Genomic DNA, 18,272 nt, shown 5'->3' with positions numbered 1-18,272 from the left:
TGCCCAGATGAGGCCCAGCTGTGAAGCAATGCAAGCTGCTATGGGGCCTTGGGCCTTCTTTTGGATATTCTGGGTCTCTCTGACTCAACTGCAGTTTGATAGGTAAGTTTAGATTTCAGAGGACCAAGCCATTCATATGCAAAAGCCTCTGCACACAGCTTGGATGGGGTGGAGTCTCAGGGCGGAGCAAACAGCAATGGCTTCCCGTCAGCCCTGCCCTAAGAGGCCCCCAGGTCTCAGTGTCTCTTGGTAATCACTGCAAGCACCTCTGAGAGAAAGCCACCCTCGAGTTCCGCCCGCTGCCAGACAGTCCAGTTTCTCCCCATATGAGTCTGGGTCCCCAGAGTCTCACCCGGAACTGGAGTTCAGAGCAGTTGGGAGCTTTTGTCTCCCTCCCGATTGAGAAAGCCAGCTGTGTACTCATTTGCCAGTGCTCTCCACGCGAGCGTCTCCATACCTCTGCCTTTACTTCCGCAGCTCCTCTGAGTCTCAATGTGCTTTTCTCTTCTAGTTGTAGAATTTCCACTTAGCCAGCCTTCCTGTGGTTCTGGATAATGTCCGTTTTGTCTTTTAGTTGTAGTTTTGAAGTGGTTGTGCGAGGCGGCAAGTTCAGGTGTTTACCTATGCCGCCATCTTGGTTTCCTCCTTCTCAGAGATTCTTTGTTTTTTGTTTTTTTTTTAAATATATATTTTATTGATTTTTTACAGAGAGGAAGGGAGAGGGATAGAGAGTTAGAAACATCGATGAGAGAGACACATCGATCAGCTGCCTCTTGCACACTCCCTACTGGGGATGTATCCGCAACGAAGGTACATGCCCTTGACTGGAATCGAACCTGGGACCCTTTAGTCCGCAGGCCGACGCTCTATCCACTGAGCCAAACCGGTTAGGGCTCAGAGATTCTTATACAAAATCCATGGTAAGACCCATTTTTAAAAACACACACACACACACACACACACACACACAAACACACACACACACACGAGGCCCGGTGCAAGAAATTCATACACTTGGGGGGCGGGGGGAAACCCTCAGCCCGGCCTGCGCCCTCTCACAGTCCAGGAGCCCTTGGGGGATGCCCTAAGCCAGCAGTCAGACATCCTTAGCGCTGCCACAGAGACGGAAGAGGCTCCCGCCACCACCGCTGCACTCACCAGCCATGAGCCTGGCTCAGGGCTTCTGGCTGAGCGGCACTCCCCCTGTAGGAGCGCACTGATCACCAGGGGGCAGCTCCTGCATTGAGCATCTGCCCCCTGGTGGTCAGTGTGCATGATAGTGACCGGTCGTTCCACTGTTTGGTTGATTTGCACATTAGCCTTTTATTATAGAGGATATATATATTTCAGAGAGGAAGGGAAGAGAGGGAGATAGAAACATCAGTGATGAGAGAGAATCATTGATTAGCTGCCTCCTGCACACCCCCTACTGGGGAGTGATTGAGACTATAACCCGGGCAAGTACCCTGACTGGGAATCGAACCATGATCTCCTGGTTTATAGGTTGATGTTCAACCACTGAGACACGCTGGCCCGGCAAGGCCCATTTTTAACATGTACCATTAGGTGATTCTATTGTATGTGGTCCATACACTTTGACAACCCACACTTCGAGAAACACAGTTTTATGAGTATTTTATAATTAAATGTTTTGCTTTTAAAATCAAAATAGTTGTGTTTTTGAGAAATAAAGATAATTTTTTTAAAATATGTTTTATTGATTTTTACAGAGAGGAAGGGAGAGGAATAGAGAGTTAGAAACATCGATGAGAGGGAAACATCGATCAGCTGCCTCTTGCAACACCCCCTACTGGGATGTGCCCACAACCAAGGTACATGCCCTTGACCGGAATCAAACCTGGGACCCTTCAGTCCGCAGGCCGACACTCTATCCACTGAGCCAAACCAGTTAGGGCAAAGATAATTTTTTAAAAATGTTTTTATTGATTTGAGAGAAAGAGGAAGGGAGAGGCATAGAGAGATAGAAACTGTCTGCATTATTTTTTAAAAATACTTTATTTTATTATTAATATATTTGACAAAGCATTGTGAATATAATATAATCTCTGAATCTGAATTACAGTTTTTCAATGTATAAAATCAAAATAAGTGGTGGTTTGAAATAGTTAATAAGACTTTCAAAGATGCCTAACTTTAACCTGAGATGTTGGAGGATTGGGGAAACATCTAAGTCAGGGGTGGGGAACCTGTGTTCTACCAAGGGCCATTTGGTTATCCGCTTATAAATCAGCCTGCTATATTTGGTCAGACATGTAATTAACTCGCCCTTAATGCCTTGTACGTGCCAGACCAAATTTGCGGGCCTTATAGAGCCCGTGGGCTGGACATTCCCCACCCCTGACTGAGTGAGTGTATTTAGATAACATCTCTCTTTACTGGTGTCTGTCTACCTCTGTATTTATCAACTTCTGAACCTTACAATTTCTTGAAAAACTGAAGTTGGTAGTCTTTCAGCCAAAAGTTGAGTTTTTCCAAATAATTTTATGTGGTATTACTGTTGGACTCAGACATTCTGCTCTATAGTTATGTAATTGATTGCTTTAAAGAATGTATTGCTATACCTCATGGTGATATTGTTTTAGTCTATCATATTTGAGTAATAGATTACCAGTTGAATGCTTTAGTAGTTGAATTACTAATAGTGGTTAGGAAGACTTTTGCCTATATATAAAGTAAATTCATTGCTTACTAAATTGACTTTCCTAAGCTTATCTTCATTAGGAAATACACAGGTAAATGTTTTTTTATTTGGCTTTCAATGTGTTGTGTGGTAATCATCTGTTCATGTCTCATGTATATGTTTTCTTAATACACTTACTGTATTTTGTATATTGCTTTACTGAAAAGTATTTTTATGTGTAGGCTGTGATTATACCCAGGAATTATAACCAAAGAAATATAATAAATGTGTACAAAAACTTGTTTTCCTTTCTTCATAGATATATGGGCAATAGGTTGCATATTTGCTGAATTGTTGACTTCAGAGCCAATTTTTCACTGTCGTCAGGAAGATATAAAAACAAGTAATCCCTTTCATCATGATCAACTCGATCGGATATTTAGTGTCATGGGATTTCCTGCAGGTAATTTACTTTCTTTTTCAAAATATTTGAGTCCTATTTCAAAATCATTTCTTTTCAAAAGCATATTTTTAAAGTAATATATATATATATATATATTTCTTTTCAAAAGCATATTTTTAAAGTTATATATATATATATATATATTGAGCTAAAATAACTAGGAGATTATTTTATCAAAGTAACACATTATTTTCTTTAACAACATTCAATATTTTTTTTTGTAAGATAAAGACTGGGAAGATATTAGAAAGATGCCAGAATACCCCACACTTCAAAAAGACTTTAGAAGAACAACGTAAGTAACTCCATATTAAATATAAGTAGTCATTTCATTGGGAATATTTAATCTTTAAAAAAAAACAGATATAGATTATTTAAACTAGAAACCTAGATTTTTTAAAATATTCATTATGCCTATGATTTTAAGAAGATATTACAGATGTTCACATATATGGCAGGCTTATGCTGTAGTATTTAAAAACTCCTAAGAACTTAAGGGGCAATAGATAGTTTAAATTCTCCTCCGTCTTAGGATAAAGGGCTCAGTTCAGGGCCACAACTATGATTTTTATCTTTCTCTGAGTAATGTCTGGTGACTGAAATGCTGGGCTAGCTGCCAAGATGACAGAGGAAGAACACATGGCAGCAGGGATCTGAGTAACTGGCAGGGCATTTATGTTGAGTAGAAACAAGAGGAGAGGAAAGGTACATGAAAGGACTTTATTATAAGTGTATATGCTCAGAGGAAAAGGGGAAGGAGGCTCCCTTTTGGGCAACATAATGGAAAAATTTCAGGCTTATAGGAACAAAAGCAGACATCATAAATACAGGTAGAGGATGGCACTAAACATTTTTGGCCCCTCTGTTACACAGTCCTTGGTAGGTCCTTTGCCTCTACCTACTTCTAAAACACACACACACAAACTCTATGGTTAGATGCCATTGTCAGACTCAAGGGCCTCTTTCATTCTTGTCAAGGGGAGTATTACCCTCCTCTCCTTTCATACAAATGGCATCTCTTAAAGATAGCCTTGATATCGCTCAAGGTTTTCTCTCCTCACTCTAGACACTTTCCCCAGGAAGTCTCCATGATCCCAATGGCCACAATTTACTGTCAATTGTGCTGATAATTCCCAATTAATATATCCTACTCAGATTTCTTTTCTAAGTTTCAGACCCATTTATCTAATTGTCTTATGGAATCTCAATTTCAGTGTCCACAAATACTTCAGTTAAATGTCCCAAACTGAATTCATCATTTATCCTTCTAAACCTCTCCTCTGCTTTATTTCCTCCCTACTTATGTATCTTATGATACTACTCAATGTACATGATTCACCTAATTATTGAAGCCAAAAGCATGGAGATATCCCTGATCTCACTCTCTTCCATTTTGCTTCCCAGTGTCCAAACAGTAAATCTAGTCAGTTCTTTGTTCTAAATTTCCTTTGAATCACTGTATTTCTCTCCATTCACCCTGCCACTATTAAAATGCAGACCACCACTGTCTCACCCAGAATCTTGCAATGGCCTCCTAAGTGGTTTTTCTACCTCCAATCTTCATTCCAGCTCACTGTCTACACTGCAATCATTGCCAAAAGCAGTTTTGATCATGTCGGTCTTCTAGTGCTCTTCAGTCACCATTGCTTTCAATTCCTTAATACAGCTAACAAAAGCTTGGCTTCTACATCACCAAATTCATCTCATAAACCACTCTTCACTTTGTGTTCTATAGCCTAGACATTGTGAATTTTTAAAAAAACGTGTTTCTATTGATTTCAGAGAGGCAGAGAGAGGAAGAAAGAGATCGAAACATCAATGATGAGAGAGAATCATTGATTGGCAAACCGGGCACATGCCCTGAATGGGAATTGAACTATGACCGCCTAGTTCGTAGGTCAACACCCGACCCCTGAGCCATGCCAGCCAGGCAGAATCTGTATTTCTAATGTAGGCTCTCAGGTGCCCATGCTGCAGATCTGGAGGCCAGGTTTGTGTAGCAGGGTCCTAGAACACATAAAAAGGGCTTTGAAATGTACATATGCTTTGACCAAATAATTCCAAGAATTTGTTCTGTGGAAGCAATTCGAGCTGCTAATTCAGTACTTACTATGTGCCTGGCATGTCCTATACCCTTTACCTACATTTTCTCATATGATCATTATAACAACTCTGTAATGTAGGTATAATTATAATCCTCACTTTGAAATGAGGAATCTAAGCCTTTCATAGTGCTAACTGCCCAAGATCATACAATAGTAACTGACAGGATCCGGTAGGTGTCTCTAATTCTCACCTGCTCTGCAGTATTGTCTCCCTACAATGTGTACCAGATTTACCTGCAAGGTGAATAATAACTGTTGTGAAACACATTAGTAACAGTAGGAGATATGAAACCACTACAGATAATAAGTTTAAAGAACATTTGACAAGGAAAAATGCTTATAAAACAATATTAAGTGAAAAAAGTTAGGGCAATTTATACAGTATGATCCCCGTTTTATAAAAACAAAAAAATCCCTCACTGTTTGTATAATATGTGTGTGTGTGTGTATGTATGTGTGTGTATGTGTGTGTGTGTGTATAATGTCAGGAAATTATCAAAATCTTGACTGGTTCTTTATCACTGAATGGCTTGATTATGAGTGATTTTAATTTTCTTCTTTATACTCTACTATATTCTCTAAATTTTCTGCCATGAACATGTATTTTCTATTTTTTACCCATTTAAATTTGAAATATTTCATATATAGGAAAGAGTATATGTGATATATATAGCTTATTTAGAATAATAAATGAATACCCTTCTACCTCACCCCTCAACCAAAGAAATAGAACATTACTAATATTACAGAAGTACTCTATGTACCCTCCCTTCTTGTTCATGTCCTTCCCAAAGGGTAGCCCCTGTTCTGAATTTGTATTTATCATTCCTCATTTTTCATTATAGGTTTACTACAAATAAATTATTGTTCAGTTTAATGTATCTTTGAACTTTTTATATAAATAGTATCATACTTTCTGCACTTTGTTTTTCCTCATTCAACCTCTGTATTCATTTTTACTATTGTTAGCATTCTATTATGTTAATACATAACAATTTAATTACCCATTCTTTAGCAGATATACATTTGGGTTGTTTATAGTTTATTCTATTACCAAAATGCTGCCAAGAACATTTCTTGTCTATGTATCCTGTTATGCATGTGCAAAAATCTCTCTTAGCCTTAGCTGGTTTGGCTCAGTGGATAGAGCGTCGGCCTGCAGACTGAGGGGTCCCAGGTTCGATTCCGGTCAAGGGCACATGCCTGGGTTGTGGGCTCGATCCCCAGTTAGGGACTTGCAGGAGGCAGCCGATCCATGATTCTCTCTCATCATGATTGTTTCTATCTCTCTCTCCCTCTTCCTTCCTCTCTGAGATCAATAAAAATGTATTTTTTTAAAAAAATCTCCCTTAGACTAGATTATGTACGTAGGAAAAGAATTGTTGGGTCATAAGATATTCACATTTTCAACTCTAATGGTTAATGCATAATTATTTTCCAAAGTGATTGTAAAAATGTAAACTCTTGCATGTGGTGTGTAACAATTCCTATTTCTTTACACACCAATGTTTGGTGTGTGTTCCTTTTTAATCAGAAAAAACATATACCTTATAGGAAAACCCAGTCTTTGAGCTTTCCATTATATGTATGATGTAAGCGTTCCCAATGATGTATGATTGTTATGTCTTTACAGATACGCCAACAGTAGCCTCATAAAGTACATGGAAAAACACAAGGTCAAGCCTGACAGCAAAGTGTTCCTCTTGGTAGGTGCATCTCCCCCAGATTGGGAAGTCAGAACCTTAGTGCAGCTCTCACCTCATCCCATTTCCCATGGAATTGTCCCAGCTGTTCCTTCTCTTTAGAAGGACAAGAAATCAGTGGGTGCTGGGCCAAATTAAATATTTTTCTTTTGAGATGTTATCCGTGACTTTCAGCCTTATTTTCCCCCCAATAATTTTATCAGCATAAAATGAATTAAATTCTAAAACTGCTTTAATGCTAATGATTTTTGCCAATTCCACATAAATGTGTATAGTGTGCTAATCATGCAGTGAGCTGTACAAAATGGCATTTGAATTAATCCTGTTAGACATTAATATAAAAGTCAGAACTGACTTGTAAACAATTTTTTCATGTGTTATCAATTTCTTCTGTGTTACCCTAGCTTCAGAAACTCCTCACTATGGATCCAACTAAGAGAATCACCTCAGAACAAGCTCTGCAGGACCCCTATTTTCAGGAGGACCCCTTGCCAACACTGGAGTATGTACCATACCTTTTCTGTGTCCTTTGCTCCAGGTGAGGGTGTTGGGTAGTGGCTGAAAGCAAGAGAGCACTTGTTTTGAAGTATTTTACTTTCTTCATTAATGCTACTTTGGAGAAAAAGTACTTACGAGAAAGGTCTTGTATTTTGAAGGAGGCAAAGCTGTGGAGAGGTGTGAATGAAAAGAAGTATTTTAGGAGTGATGATTAATCAGTTTTACAGATAAAAACAAATGGGACAGATGGGACTTTTATAGAAGGTCAGTCAGAACAGTTTAAACGGAACCAGTGGGGAACTTAAAAGTTAAAATTAAATAGTGTGTCTCCATCCTCGGTTATACCTACGTATATCGTTGTGCTTAGGTTTGTTAGAGGTACAGCTTTTCTTGGAAGAAAAGTTATTTTCTTTGTTGAAGAAATACAAATTCAGTTATTATTAATGCCAATGAAGTTTGTGTGGAGAAATTCTGTCATATATGTCAACTCCCTAACAGCAGCTAAGATTTGTTATTGAACATGGCAACATGTAAAATTAAGACAACGAATTGTTCTTTAATGCTTTAATTAAGTTGTGATGGGAGACATCTAGCAAGCACCAATCACAGATGAAGAATAGGAAATACGTTGAGAAAAAAGTGGAATTTTAAATTAACAAGGTCAGTGATATCGTAGATTTTCAGTCATGACATTTCTTTCTTTGTAATGATTCTTAGTGTGTTTGCTGGCTGCCAGATTCCATACCCCAAACGAGAATTCCTAAATGAAGATGAACCTGAAGAGAAAGGTGATAAGGTATGAACTGCACAGTACATTTTCACTTTCAGAGAGTAAGGAGGCAAAAAGAGAACATAGGGAAGTATAACTTAACTAGGAGGACAGGGCAGCGGGCGGAGAGCTACTGGAGGGCGGCAGTGAGCTACTGGCGCATGGATTCATGCGCAGGGCATAGCTTGCTGCCCTTCCCCCTCCTGTAGCTCTCCACCACCCACTTGTAGCTCACTGCCCCACCCTCCTGCTGATCCGTGATCCGGTTGTTACTCGGTCGGTCATTACGCTTCACGGCATAATGACCATTTGCATATTACATCTGTATTATATAGGATAATCCCTATGTATTTAACCACCTTTTATTTAGTTAAATCTGTATTTATGTAGGTATGCTTTGAAATTTGAAATGTAATAAGTTTACAGATAGATGGCCTTCCTGATTTGTTTTATAGCCTACTAGAGGCCCAGTGCACGAATTAGGGATGGGGAGGCTGATTGGGGGCGGGGCCGACCAGGGGGAGGGTGTCCAGGTGAGGGGACAGTTTGCATATTAGGCTTTTGTTATATAGGATTTTATTCCCTGACTCTTCATTCTTGCTTTTTGTTTGTTCAGCATTATTACCATTACCTTATGCAGGCTGCTTTTCAAAGCATTGTTCTGTTCTTGATACACTTGGAGATATAAGGCCCTTCCCACACCCCTGTACAGAAAATTACTCTCGAAAGACTATTAGAGCTGTTTTAATGAGGACAGAACTATTTCCTATGTGCCTGTGGTCTTCAGTGGGATGCTGTATCTGGTTGGAGGATTACTATGCAATTGAATGGACCTTGGAGAATGAGTCCCATTCCGGGCGCAGCACGTTAACCTTTGAGGATGCTGTAGTCCTTGGCTGCTCCATTTTCCAGCCATTCCAGCCACTTTGGTGTCCCACATAGGTCGCCCTGCAGGTTGGCTCAGTACATCAGGTATTGAAAGACATTTCTTGTTAATTTAGTTCCATACCAAGCTTGCTTTTTTTCCCTTCCAAGAATCAGCAACAGCAACAGAACCAACATCAGCAGCCCACGGTCCCTCCAGCACAGACAGCAGCCCCTCCGCAGGCACCCCCTCAGCAGCAGAGCAGCAGCCAGACCAACGGGACTGCAGGAGGGGCTGGGGCTGGGGCCGGGGGCACCGCAGCAGGGCTGCAGCACAGTCAGGACTCCGGCCTCAACCAGGTGCCTCCCAGCAAGAAGCCACGGCTGGGGCCTTCAGGCGCAAACTCAGGCGGGCCTGTCATGCCGTCAGAGTATCAGGTACTCCCCTGAATTTTATACTTTTAATGTTTATACATTTTATTAAATCAATGCTTTTAGAATTAAGTAGTACTTAACTCTAAAGTTTGTACAAACTGTTAATCCTGTTTCTAGGGCATTATATGAAAATGAATATCTTTGTTATATTTCATGTAATTGCAAGATATTTCTCTTTTGACTTGTTTATCCTGACACCCCAAGAAGAAAAGCTGAGGCAGGCCCCTTCCTTTTCAAAGAAAATTTCTTCTTTTGCACAGACAGCTGCCTTTCAGCTTTGAACCAGAAAAAGATACCTAGATAAGCAATTGAAAAGGGAGAAGAGTGGTAGCATATTTTGGACAAAATAGCTATATACCAGAAAGATTTGCTGTCATTGGAAGGAAATAGTAAATAGCCACATAAACATAGAAGAGAAGAGGATTAAAATGGAAATTTCTCAGAAATAACCATTAAATTTCACTAGAAATAAGTTTGAGACTAGAAAATACTTTCTGCTAAAAGTACATTGATAAAAAAGAGAACTATAAGTTGTAATACAAATTCTTGAAATTAAAGAAAAATGAAAGGTTTGGTATTTGGGAAGAGAGGTAAAAATACTTGTGAAAACTGCAGGAATCTTGAAAAAAAAAAAAAGCCACCTTGTGTTCAGGGTAGCAACAAACTAAGAAAAGGTCTAAAAATGAGAAGAAAAACTTAAATGAAAGGTAGAAAGAAGAAAGGTTAGAACCATGGTCCCTCGGGAAACTGGTGGAGGGGGAGCAGTGAGGTTAGAGATAATAGAAAACAAAACCACAGGCAAGGGGGCCATAAACTCACTGGTAAGGAACCGGAATCAAGAAAAACATTAACAGGAAAGATATAATAAATAGCTGCCTAAACAGGCTTTCCATTTTGAACATCTTAAAAAATGAACGTATTTTCTCGCACAGCTGCGTCTCTGAAAACCTCTCTTGGCAGGTTCCCTGCAAGCAGAGGGGCCAGAACAGCACTGCCATTTGGTTCCAGTTAAACTAGTCAAGGTTACCCTTTGATCCTCTAAAAGCAGCAGGTCATGAGCCTCTTTGAATTTTCTTATAAATTCAGATCCTTCCCCCCCCCCCCCCCCAACATTGGTTTATTCTTATCATATGAGCAATAAACCTTTACTATATACTGGCTTATCTTTGTGTCTCTGATTGTATTTGTTAAGGTAAGAAACATTCAAATCTGTAAAAAATAATAATAATAAAATGTGAGTTTATTTGAATCAAACTGTGTCAACAATTGCTGGGAAGCAGAATTTCCGGAGAATGGCGGTTTTTCACCTAGTTTTATAAATTACCATCAAATGAGGGTATGAAATCTGCTGGTGATAGATTAAAGGTGGGAGATTGCAAAGCGGGGAAACTTCTGGGATTGGGTAAAAAGTAAAATGACAGACACATGCTTCTTTTACATAGGTGGGTACAGCATAGTTATCAATCAACAATTAACAGTAACAATGAGGGAATTTGTGGTCTCCATCCTGGCACTTTGGTTGTGCCCTGAGGGGTGGGGGTGGACGGAGAAGTTGCAAGTTACTTTGACATTCCAAAGGTATGTTATCATAGATGCAAAAAGACAATAGGCTCAGTTAAGATAAAAGTTGATCTTTGTCAGGGAAGATACTGGCCTAAGCCAAAATTATCCACCATAGACTGCTTTTTAATTTTAAGTTTTAATTTCAGACCACCCTTTGTGGTTACTTTAGGTCTCTGAGTTTGCAAGGCCACCACACAGGCCTTCCCTGAGTTAGTCAGGTTAGCATGTGGCCCCTTTTTGCCTACATATTACAATAACCTGATTATAGTCAATTGTGGACAGATTACTTTACTTTAAAAATTGTTTTTAATTTGTTTATTAATTTTAGAGAAAAAAAAGAGTGAGAGACAGAGAAACATCCATTTGTTATTCCACTTATTTATTATATAGTCATTGGTTGATTCTTGTGCGTACCCTGACTGGGGATCAAACCCGAAACCTTGGTGTATTGAGATGATGCTCCAACCAACTGAGCTGCCTGGTCAGGATCCTAATTACTGTTTTTATTCCTTTCAAACTGAAGAGCTCTTCAAAATCTTTTTTCTTTGTCCATCTTGTGCTATTTACTTAAAAATAAAACAGCATATTTATAAAATGGGTAGATATCTCAGCTATTTAGTTGGATAGATTAGCACGAGGAGAGGGAGTCCCTTTGCATCTGTTTGCAACTCTACCATCATCACTGTGTTTGTTCTTTATCTGGTATGGAAAATCCAGTGTGTGTGTCCAGTCTGCTCAAGTGAAAGTGGTCTTCGCCAGCCTAACAATTACAGGGCTTGTGAGTGGAAAGAACATTTTTTTATAATAAACTTTCAAAATAAAACATAGTTAAGAATGGAATTTTGGAAGGCTTCTTACACTAACACAACTAATGAGAATTACGTAACTTAGGAAGGATCCGGTCAGTTGTGTTTAACCAAGCCTGTCTTACTGCCCTGCTGACTTGGGCCAGATGTTGCAAGTCCAGTTTGGCAGCCTAATCACCTGAGGTGGGCACCTTGTTGATTTGTCCCTTTCTTAACCCTAGTGCCACCTCAAAGTCATTTGCATTTTAACCACAAATCATAGCTTTATTGTGTATATTCTTTCCCACGGAGGAAGAACTGGCCTTCTGAGCATAGCCAAAGGCCTTGGTCCCAGCTATTCTTCTGTTTCACCAGGCACCATGTTTTTATTCTATAGACGAATTTTCCTTTCACATATTTTTTCATATGTGCCCTGTGAAGATGAATGTTTCATTTAAAGTAATAAAAACAATGAATTGAAATACATTTGTGTCTGCCTCCTCCTGAGGGCATTTTCATATAAGAACATTTTTTTATTCTAAGTAAGACCTGAGGTCATAAAGCCCACTCATTGCTGCCACGCCCTGCCCAACTCTGCCTTGCTTTGTCCTGGAGGTGCTGCTGCTGCCCCCACTCTGGCCTCTACCTCTGAAAACTTTTCCTCTACAAATGATTTCTTAATCACAGCTTTGTTATTTATAATGAGAAAATTAACAAGCATCTGTAGATATTATGGATAACTTTGGCCAAATGTGCCAAATTAATTATTCTTGTTTGTAAATCTCATGCAAAGAATGACTAACCAGAATTAGTCAGTACAGAGAGCAGTGGACAACGTAAGTTTCCCCACTGCCTTGTGTGTGTGTGCCAGTGTAGCTCATCTCCCAAAGAATTCCAGCCAAACGTGTGGTTGTAGTGGTGGCAGGCTATGATTTTCAATCAACAAAATGTATTAACAAACTAAGCTGGATCTGATCCAGGAGCCTCTGATGAAAGTGGCTCACTTCTCCATCCCGTTGTGATGATCATCTCTTCTTCCATCAGTAACTCCCTTCTCCTGTTTCCTTCTAGCACTCCAGTTCACGCCTGAATTACCAAAGCAGTGTTCAGGGATCCTCTCAGTCCCAGAGCACACTGGGCTACTCCTCCTCATCTCAGCAGAGCACCCAGTACCACCCATCTCACCAGGCCCATCGGTACTGACTCCCGCAGCCCAGAGCAGACTCCAGCAATATGATGTCCGCATTGAAGAGAACCAAAAATGCAAAAACTATGATGCCATGTAAATCTTACTCACGTGGGAGGAAGACTGTATTCTGAGCATCTTGCAGGACTGATGTCTCTTCTTGATTGACTTAAAGAAGATTTTTGTGAAGTTTCCCCAGCACCCTTTCCCTGCATGTGTTCCATCGTGACTTCTCTGATCGGGCGTCTGATCTAATCCCAGCACTTACCTTCTGTAACCTTCAGCATTTTTTTTGAAGGATTTCCTGGTGCACCTTTCTCATGCTGTAGCAATCACCATGTTTATCTTTTCAAAGCTCTTTTAATAGGATTTTAATGTTCTAGAATCAGGACTCCAGTGGTGTATATAGTTTTATACTTCATCAACTAACCTAGCAACACAGGTAAAAACGTACCTTTTAAAGCACTACGTTGTTTTCATAAAATATAACTGTTTTGCTCATGGAAGTCTTAAACAGAAATTGTTACTGTCCCAAAGTACTTTACTATTATGTTTTTATTTATCTAGTTTCAGGGAAGATCTAATAAAAAGACAAGTGGTGGGACAGAGGGAGCCTACAACCAAAAACAGCCTACATCTTCGAAGTTAGTATGCTTCATGCAATGAAGAACTGAAGTGTGTGATATTTTTTATGTAATCATTTACATGGAACTTAGTTCCTAGAATCTTATCCTGAGCAGTAGTCAGTAATGAAGAATTATAAATTTAACTTCCTGTAGCTAAGTCTGTGTTAAAAGGGTTTTGAGAGCTTTGATGAAATGCAGTCCTCTGGTGACCTGCACCAGAGAGCTGAAGAGAACATGAACTGCACTAGGATTCTTTAAGGAGCAATGCTGATCACAGGATGTATTACTTTCCTTTGAAGGAAAAGCTTCTAGTGTGTATTGTACATAAAGTTGGCTTCTCTAAAGAGCTGTTGGTTTCTTCACATGTGGGCCATCTTGAGTAACTTTCTTACATAATCAAGGGTACTCAACAGAAGCCTGCCGATGAATCTGCTTTTAAAATAAAGAGCAGTGTTCTCCATTCCCATTTGCATTAGATATAGAGTGACTATTTTTAAGGCATGTTAAAAATTTAGGTTTTATTCATGTTTAAAGTATGTATTATGTATGCATAATGTTGCTGTTGTTACTGAAACGTAATTCTATCAAGAATCTTCATTGCACTGAATACTTTCTTTTGCCCCTAGGGGAAAACTAATAATTGTGCCTAAAAAACTATGGGCAGATAGTATACAACTAAACTAGATAAAGTGCATATTTGCATTTCCATGATCTATGAATCGGAGGCCGAGTTCTTTCTCAGTCAGTGAAAAGAACCCCTCACTCCCCAGAGTCACAAAGAAATGTAGAGTTAGAGCTCTCCTTGTAATGTAAGGGACAGGACATTTGTGTTCTCTGAATGCTACTAGTAGCACCAGCCTTGTTTTAAACGTTTTCTTAGCTAGAAGAAATAGCTGATTGTTGTATATGCAAGTTATAAGCATTTTTTTACTATTCTTTATGAACTTATCTACCTGGTTATATACTCTGGGTCCATACACAAGTAACATAAGACTTTAGACAGAAGCCAGTATATATTTTGCACTATTGCTGTGATCCTGTAGCCAGCAAGGACCTTACTGATTTCAGCATAATAATGCTTATTAGTAATAAAGACTATATAGTGATGCTCACCAACACTGACACAGTTGTATGCATGCTCCATTGGAAGGAATTTCTGATTGTCTCCATGATGATTTACCCCTTCTATTTTCAAAATGAAAAATTAATAGCCCTTTGCCTAATGTAGCTGCATATATAAGGTTCTGCCCTGTGCCCTGAAGCCTCACTGTCCAGAGTTACTGGTCATCAGATGCTCACTCACCCTCACCTGTACCCAGTGCTGTGCTGGATGGGAGATACAAAGGACAAGACGGACTTGCTGGCACTGAAGGAGCTTATGCCCCACTCCATGATGGGTGGCTTGTAAGTGAAACCATCTTAGAATGCGAAGGTCCTTTTGTCCACTTCTAGACCCACTTGGACAGAGTCACTATTCCAAATTCTGCTCCACAATAAACAGTGTTATGGAGAGGTTTCTATGTCTAGTTACCTTTGAGAAAGCCAGCAATTCAGTATCACAGCAGGCATTCATGTACATTTGAAATGTTTACAGCAGCCTTTCAATAAGTGGGTGGCTCTTGGTAGGCAGAACACTATTAAGTAGCTGTAGGAAATTAGAATGAAAATAGAAGTTCTGTCCTGCCCTCAAGGGGACCTTACATTTAATGAAAGACATACCCAAGTATGTGCATGAACCAAAATGCCATGTCCCTTCATACTTTATACACAACTTTGAAATACAGTTCTTGTGATATGTACTTACAGGATCATAGGACTACCTAGCATTCCTGGTGTGTAGTGAATTCTACTGGCAGAACTGATGGAGAGGCTATAAGGGGATTTCATCAGTTGTTCCCAGTACGATGTTCTCCAGAATCAAGCCAGATACCCCATTCCACACAGGACCGGGTTTCTGGTCATTGCACTGGCCCTGGCCCTTTCCTCCTATGTTCCTGCCTCAGAGTTGGTGATGCCTGTTATCTTTTAAAATAATTTTGATTTGTAATTTCCATTACCCTGTAAAGGGGCACAAAGCCTTTAACAAATTTATGGTCCCTAAAACTGGGGGACATCAAAGGAGAACTATGAAGCTTTTTGAGGTTCAAATTTACCTTTGTAGTCCCCAAATGACCACATTCCTCTTTGAAAATTTATTACTGTCATGTCCCTGAGAATGCAGGGGGAGATTCCTCAGCATATGGGAACACCTAAACCAGGGGAGGTCACAGGAAGGAAGGAATCGAAATGAAGGTGCTCTGCTCCCCATATTACAAATCAATTTGAGGTAGCTTTCTGGTGAGGTGTGTGTGTGGAAAAAGGGATTTCAGAATTTCAGGACAGCTGAGCTCAAGGGTAAGGCTGCCTGGTGGCAGGGCTGACACTAGGAGGCTGAAGCAATCCTTGTGAGGAAGCAGATCATGCAGTAACATACAGAAACCAAGGACATGTATATTTTTATATCTGTGTGGTTTTAAAACTTTAGTACTTAGAATTTTGGCCTTCTGCACTACTCTTTTGCTCTTATAAACAATTTACCTTTAAGAATGGAAAGGGACGGCATTTACATATATGTTCACTGCCTCATTCCTGGTGAAGCAGCTGTTAGTTATATGCCTCTAAAGCTATGCTGTTTTCTCTGCTAAAGAAAGAAAAAATAGTTGGACAATAAGACTTGCCACTTAGTCTGCTTTGAATAAATTTATGTAGCGGAAACGATATATAATGAAGGAAGAAATCTATGAAAATTGCAAACCCCAACCTATCTATGGTGATATCTTTGCAGGAAATGGAGGAAGGCAGTGAAATGGCAGTGAGAGTAAAGGAGGCTTGAAGGATTCAAGTATAAGTAACGTTTTATATAAAGCATAGTAGTTTAGGTCCCCATAATCTTAAAGAATATCATAAATATCATAAAGCAAAGTTCATTGTTTTAGGATTTTTAAAAAATGTGTTGTACCTAAGGCCATACTTACTCTTCTATGCTGTCACTGCAAAGGCGTGATAAGTATGTATTGTATGAAAAAAAATCCTTAATGCACTGTTATCTCCTAAATATTTAGTAAATTAATACTATTTAATTTTTTTAAAGATTTGTCTGTGTAGACACTAAAGGTATTACACAAAATCTGGACTGAAGATGTCCTTTTTAACAACAATTTAAAGTACTTTTTATATATGTTATGTAGTACATGCTTTCTTAAACTGCATAGTTTGTATTTCCCATAATTCCTACTTGTGAAGTGTGCTTGTCCTTGTCTCACTTCAGTCACTTCCTGCATGCACCCCTCTTTATGGTTATAGAGATGACTGTATGCTCTCCACACTCCGCTGCGAGGTGTCGCTCAGGGCCGCTGCACCCAGCGAGGCCCGCCCTGGGGGTGCAGGACAAGCTGCCGCTTTGGAGCCGAGTGTCCCCCGCTTTTGATTTGTCCTGGCCTCCTCCTTGAAATGACTGTTAAAACTAAAATAAATTACATTGCATTTATTTTATATTCTTGATTGTAATAAAAATTTAATTGACTTTGTTTTTGTGTGGCTTCTTTAAGTATAAAAAACTCTGTTATAAGTGTGAGTGTTAAAATTTGAACGGTGCGCCTAGAAGCTTTTCTGATCACACTTGTCCTGCAGCGATGCAGCCTCCCTGTGAGTTGCCACATGGTGTTGTATTCAGGGTGTTGATGATCTCACAAAACCACAGAGGCAAAGCTTGCAAGTACCTCAGAAGCAAAATTACAGTTTTTAAAACATCTCCAGGGGTAACATCCTATTTTTGAAAATGAAAATGGTGTTTTAGAAGAAAACAATAGGCAGCATTTTGTGGGGAGAGTGGCGCTGGGAGTCTGTCCTTTTATAAGAACGCTCTGTTGTACTGGGCTTCCCATTATGGTTTACGCCATGAGTCCTCTGAGGTTAATCCAAGGGGCAAAGGCATCTTGGAGTGAGTTGAATGTTTTAAGTGACACACACAAAATTTCCATTTCTATTTGAAATAGATATTGCACATACCTAACTGCTTCACTGCTTGGCACAGATTGGTTTTTCAAAACTGTGCTATCCACAGGGTAGAGCTTCTCTTGGAAAGCTGTTTTTTGACCACGGCTGCCTTTCTAAGCAGCCACGTGGGTAAGAGAAAGTGGATGACTGCACAAACCCCTTACCTCCAGGGAAAGTGACCCGAAAGGTGGGTCTATCTCCCCAGCGGAGTGTAAGTTCTTTGTGGACAGCGCCTAGGGTTTATTCCTCCTGCACTCCCAGCAGCTGGCAGGATGCTCGACACAGCAGATAATTAATGTGGCGAGTCGCTAGCATCACTGCTGTACACTGGCATAGAATTCCCAGGTCACTTAATATGTCGTGTTTATATTTGGACATGGAAGCATGAATATAATTTCCATGAATAATGAAAATGCTAGAAATAGGCATCACTTAAAATAGGTTCATTTCTTATATTTTTGGCTGCAAAGTCAATATAAAATATCACCCCAAAGGCACCATCTAAATTGCATTTAAATAAAAAATTAAGCCAAGTTCGCTGTGCTCACCAACCTTAGGAAGCCGTCTTTCTCCTGGCTGCCTAGAGGTGGGCATTTTAA

General features: G+C 39.6%; 1 protein-coding gene and 1 pseudogene across 2 annotated transcripts in view; one reads left to right on the top strand and one right to left on the bottom strand.

Moving 5' to 3' along the window:
• CDK19 (cyclin dependent kinase 19) overlaps nt 1-17,204 on the top strand; it is a 116,371-nt gene extending 99,167 nt beyond the window's left edge. For both annotated transcript variants that reach the window (XM_008158430.3, XM_054721656.1), the window contains 7 exons: nt 2,961-3,104; nt 3,330-3,399; nt 6,843-6,915; nt 7,317-7,414; nt 8,128-8,206; nt 9,215-9,481; nt 12,898-17,204. In XM_008158430.3, the coding sequence (XP_008156652.1) occupies nt 2,961-3,104; nt 3,330-3,399; nt 6,843-6,915; nt 7,317-7,414; nt 8,128-8,206; nt 9,215-9,481; nt 12,898-13,029 (863 nt within the window). In that variant the 3' untranslated portion in view covers nt 13,030-17,204. The remainder of the gene's footprint in view (nt 1-2,960; nt 3,105-3,329; nt 3,400-6,842; nt 6,916-7,316; nt 7,415-8,127; nt 8,207-9,214; nt 9,482-12,897) is intronic.
• LOC114231201 (U6atac minor spliceosomal RNA) lies at nt 4,024-4,116 on the bottom strand (annotated as a pseudogene).
• Nucleotides 17,205-18,272: the final 1,068 nt, after the last annotated feature.

The sequence above is a fragment of the Eptesicus fuscus genome, chromosome 10, assembly GCF_027574615.1.
Source record: "Eptesicus fuscus isolate TK198812 chromosome 10, DD_ASM_mEF_20220401, whole genome shotgun sequence".
Lineage (NCBI taxonomy): Eukaryota > Metazoa > Chordata > Mammalia > Chiroptera > Vespertilionidae > Eptesicus > Eptesicus fuscus.
Note: the sequence above shows the minus strand (reverse complement) of the source record. Positions and strands in the feature narration are given on the sequence as shown.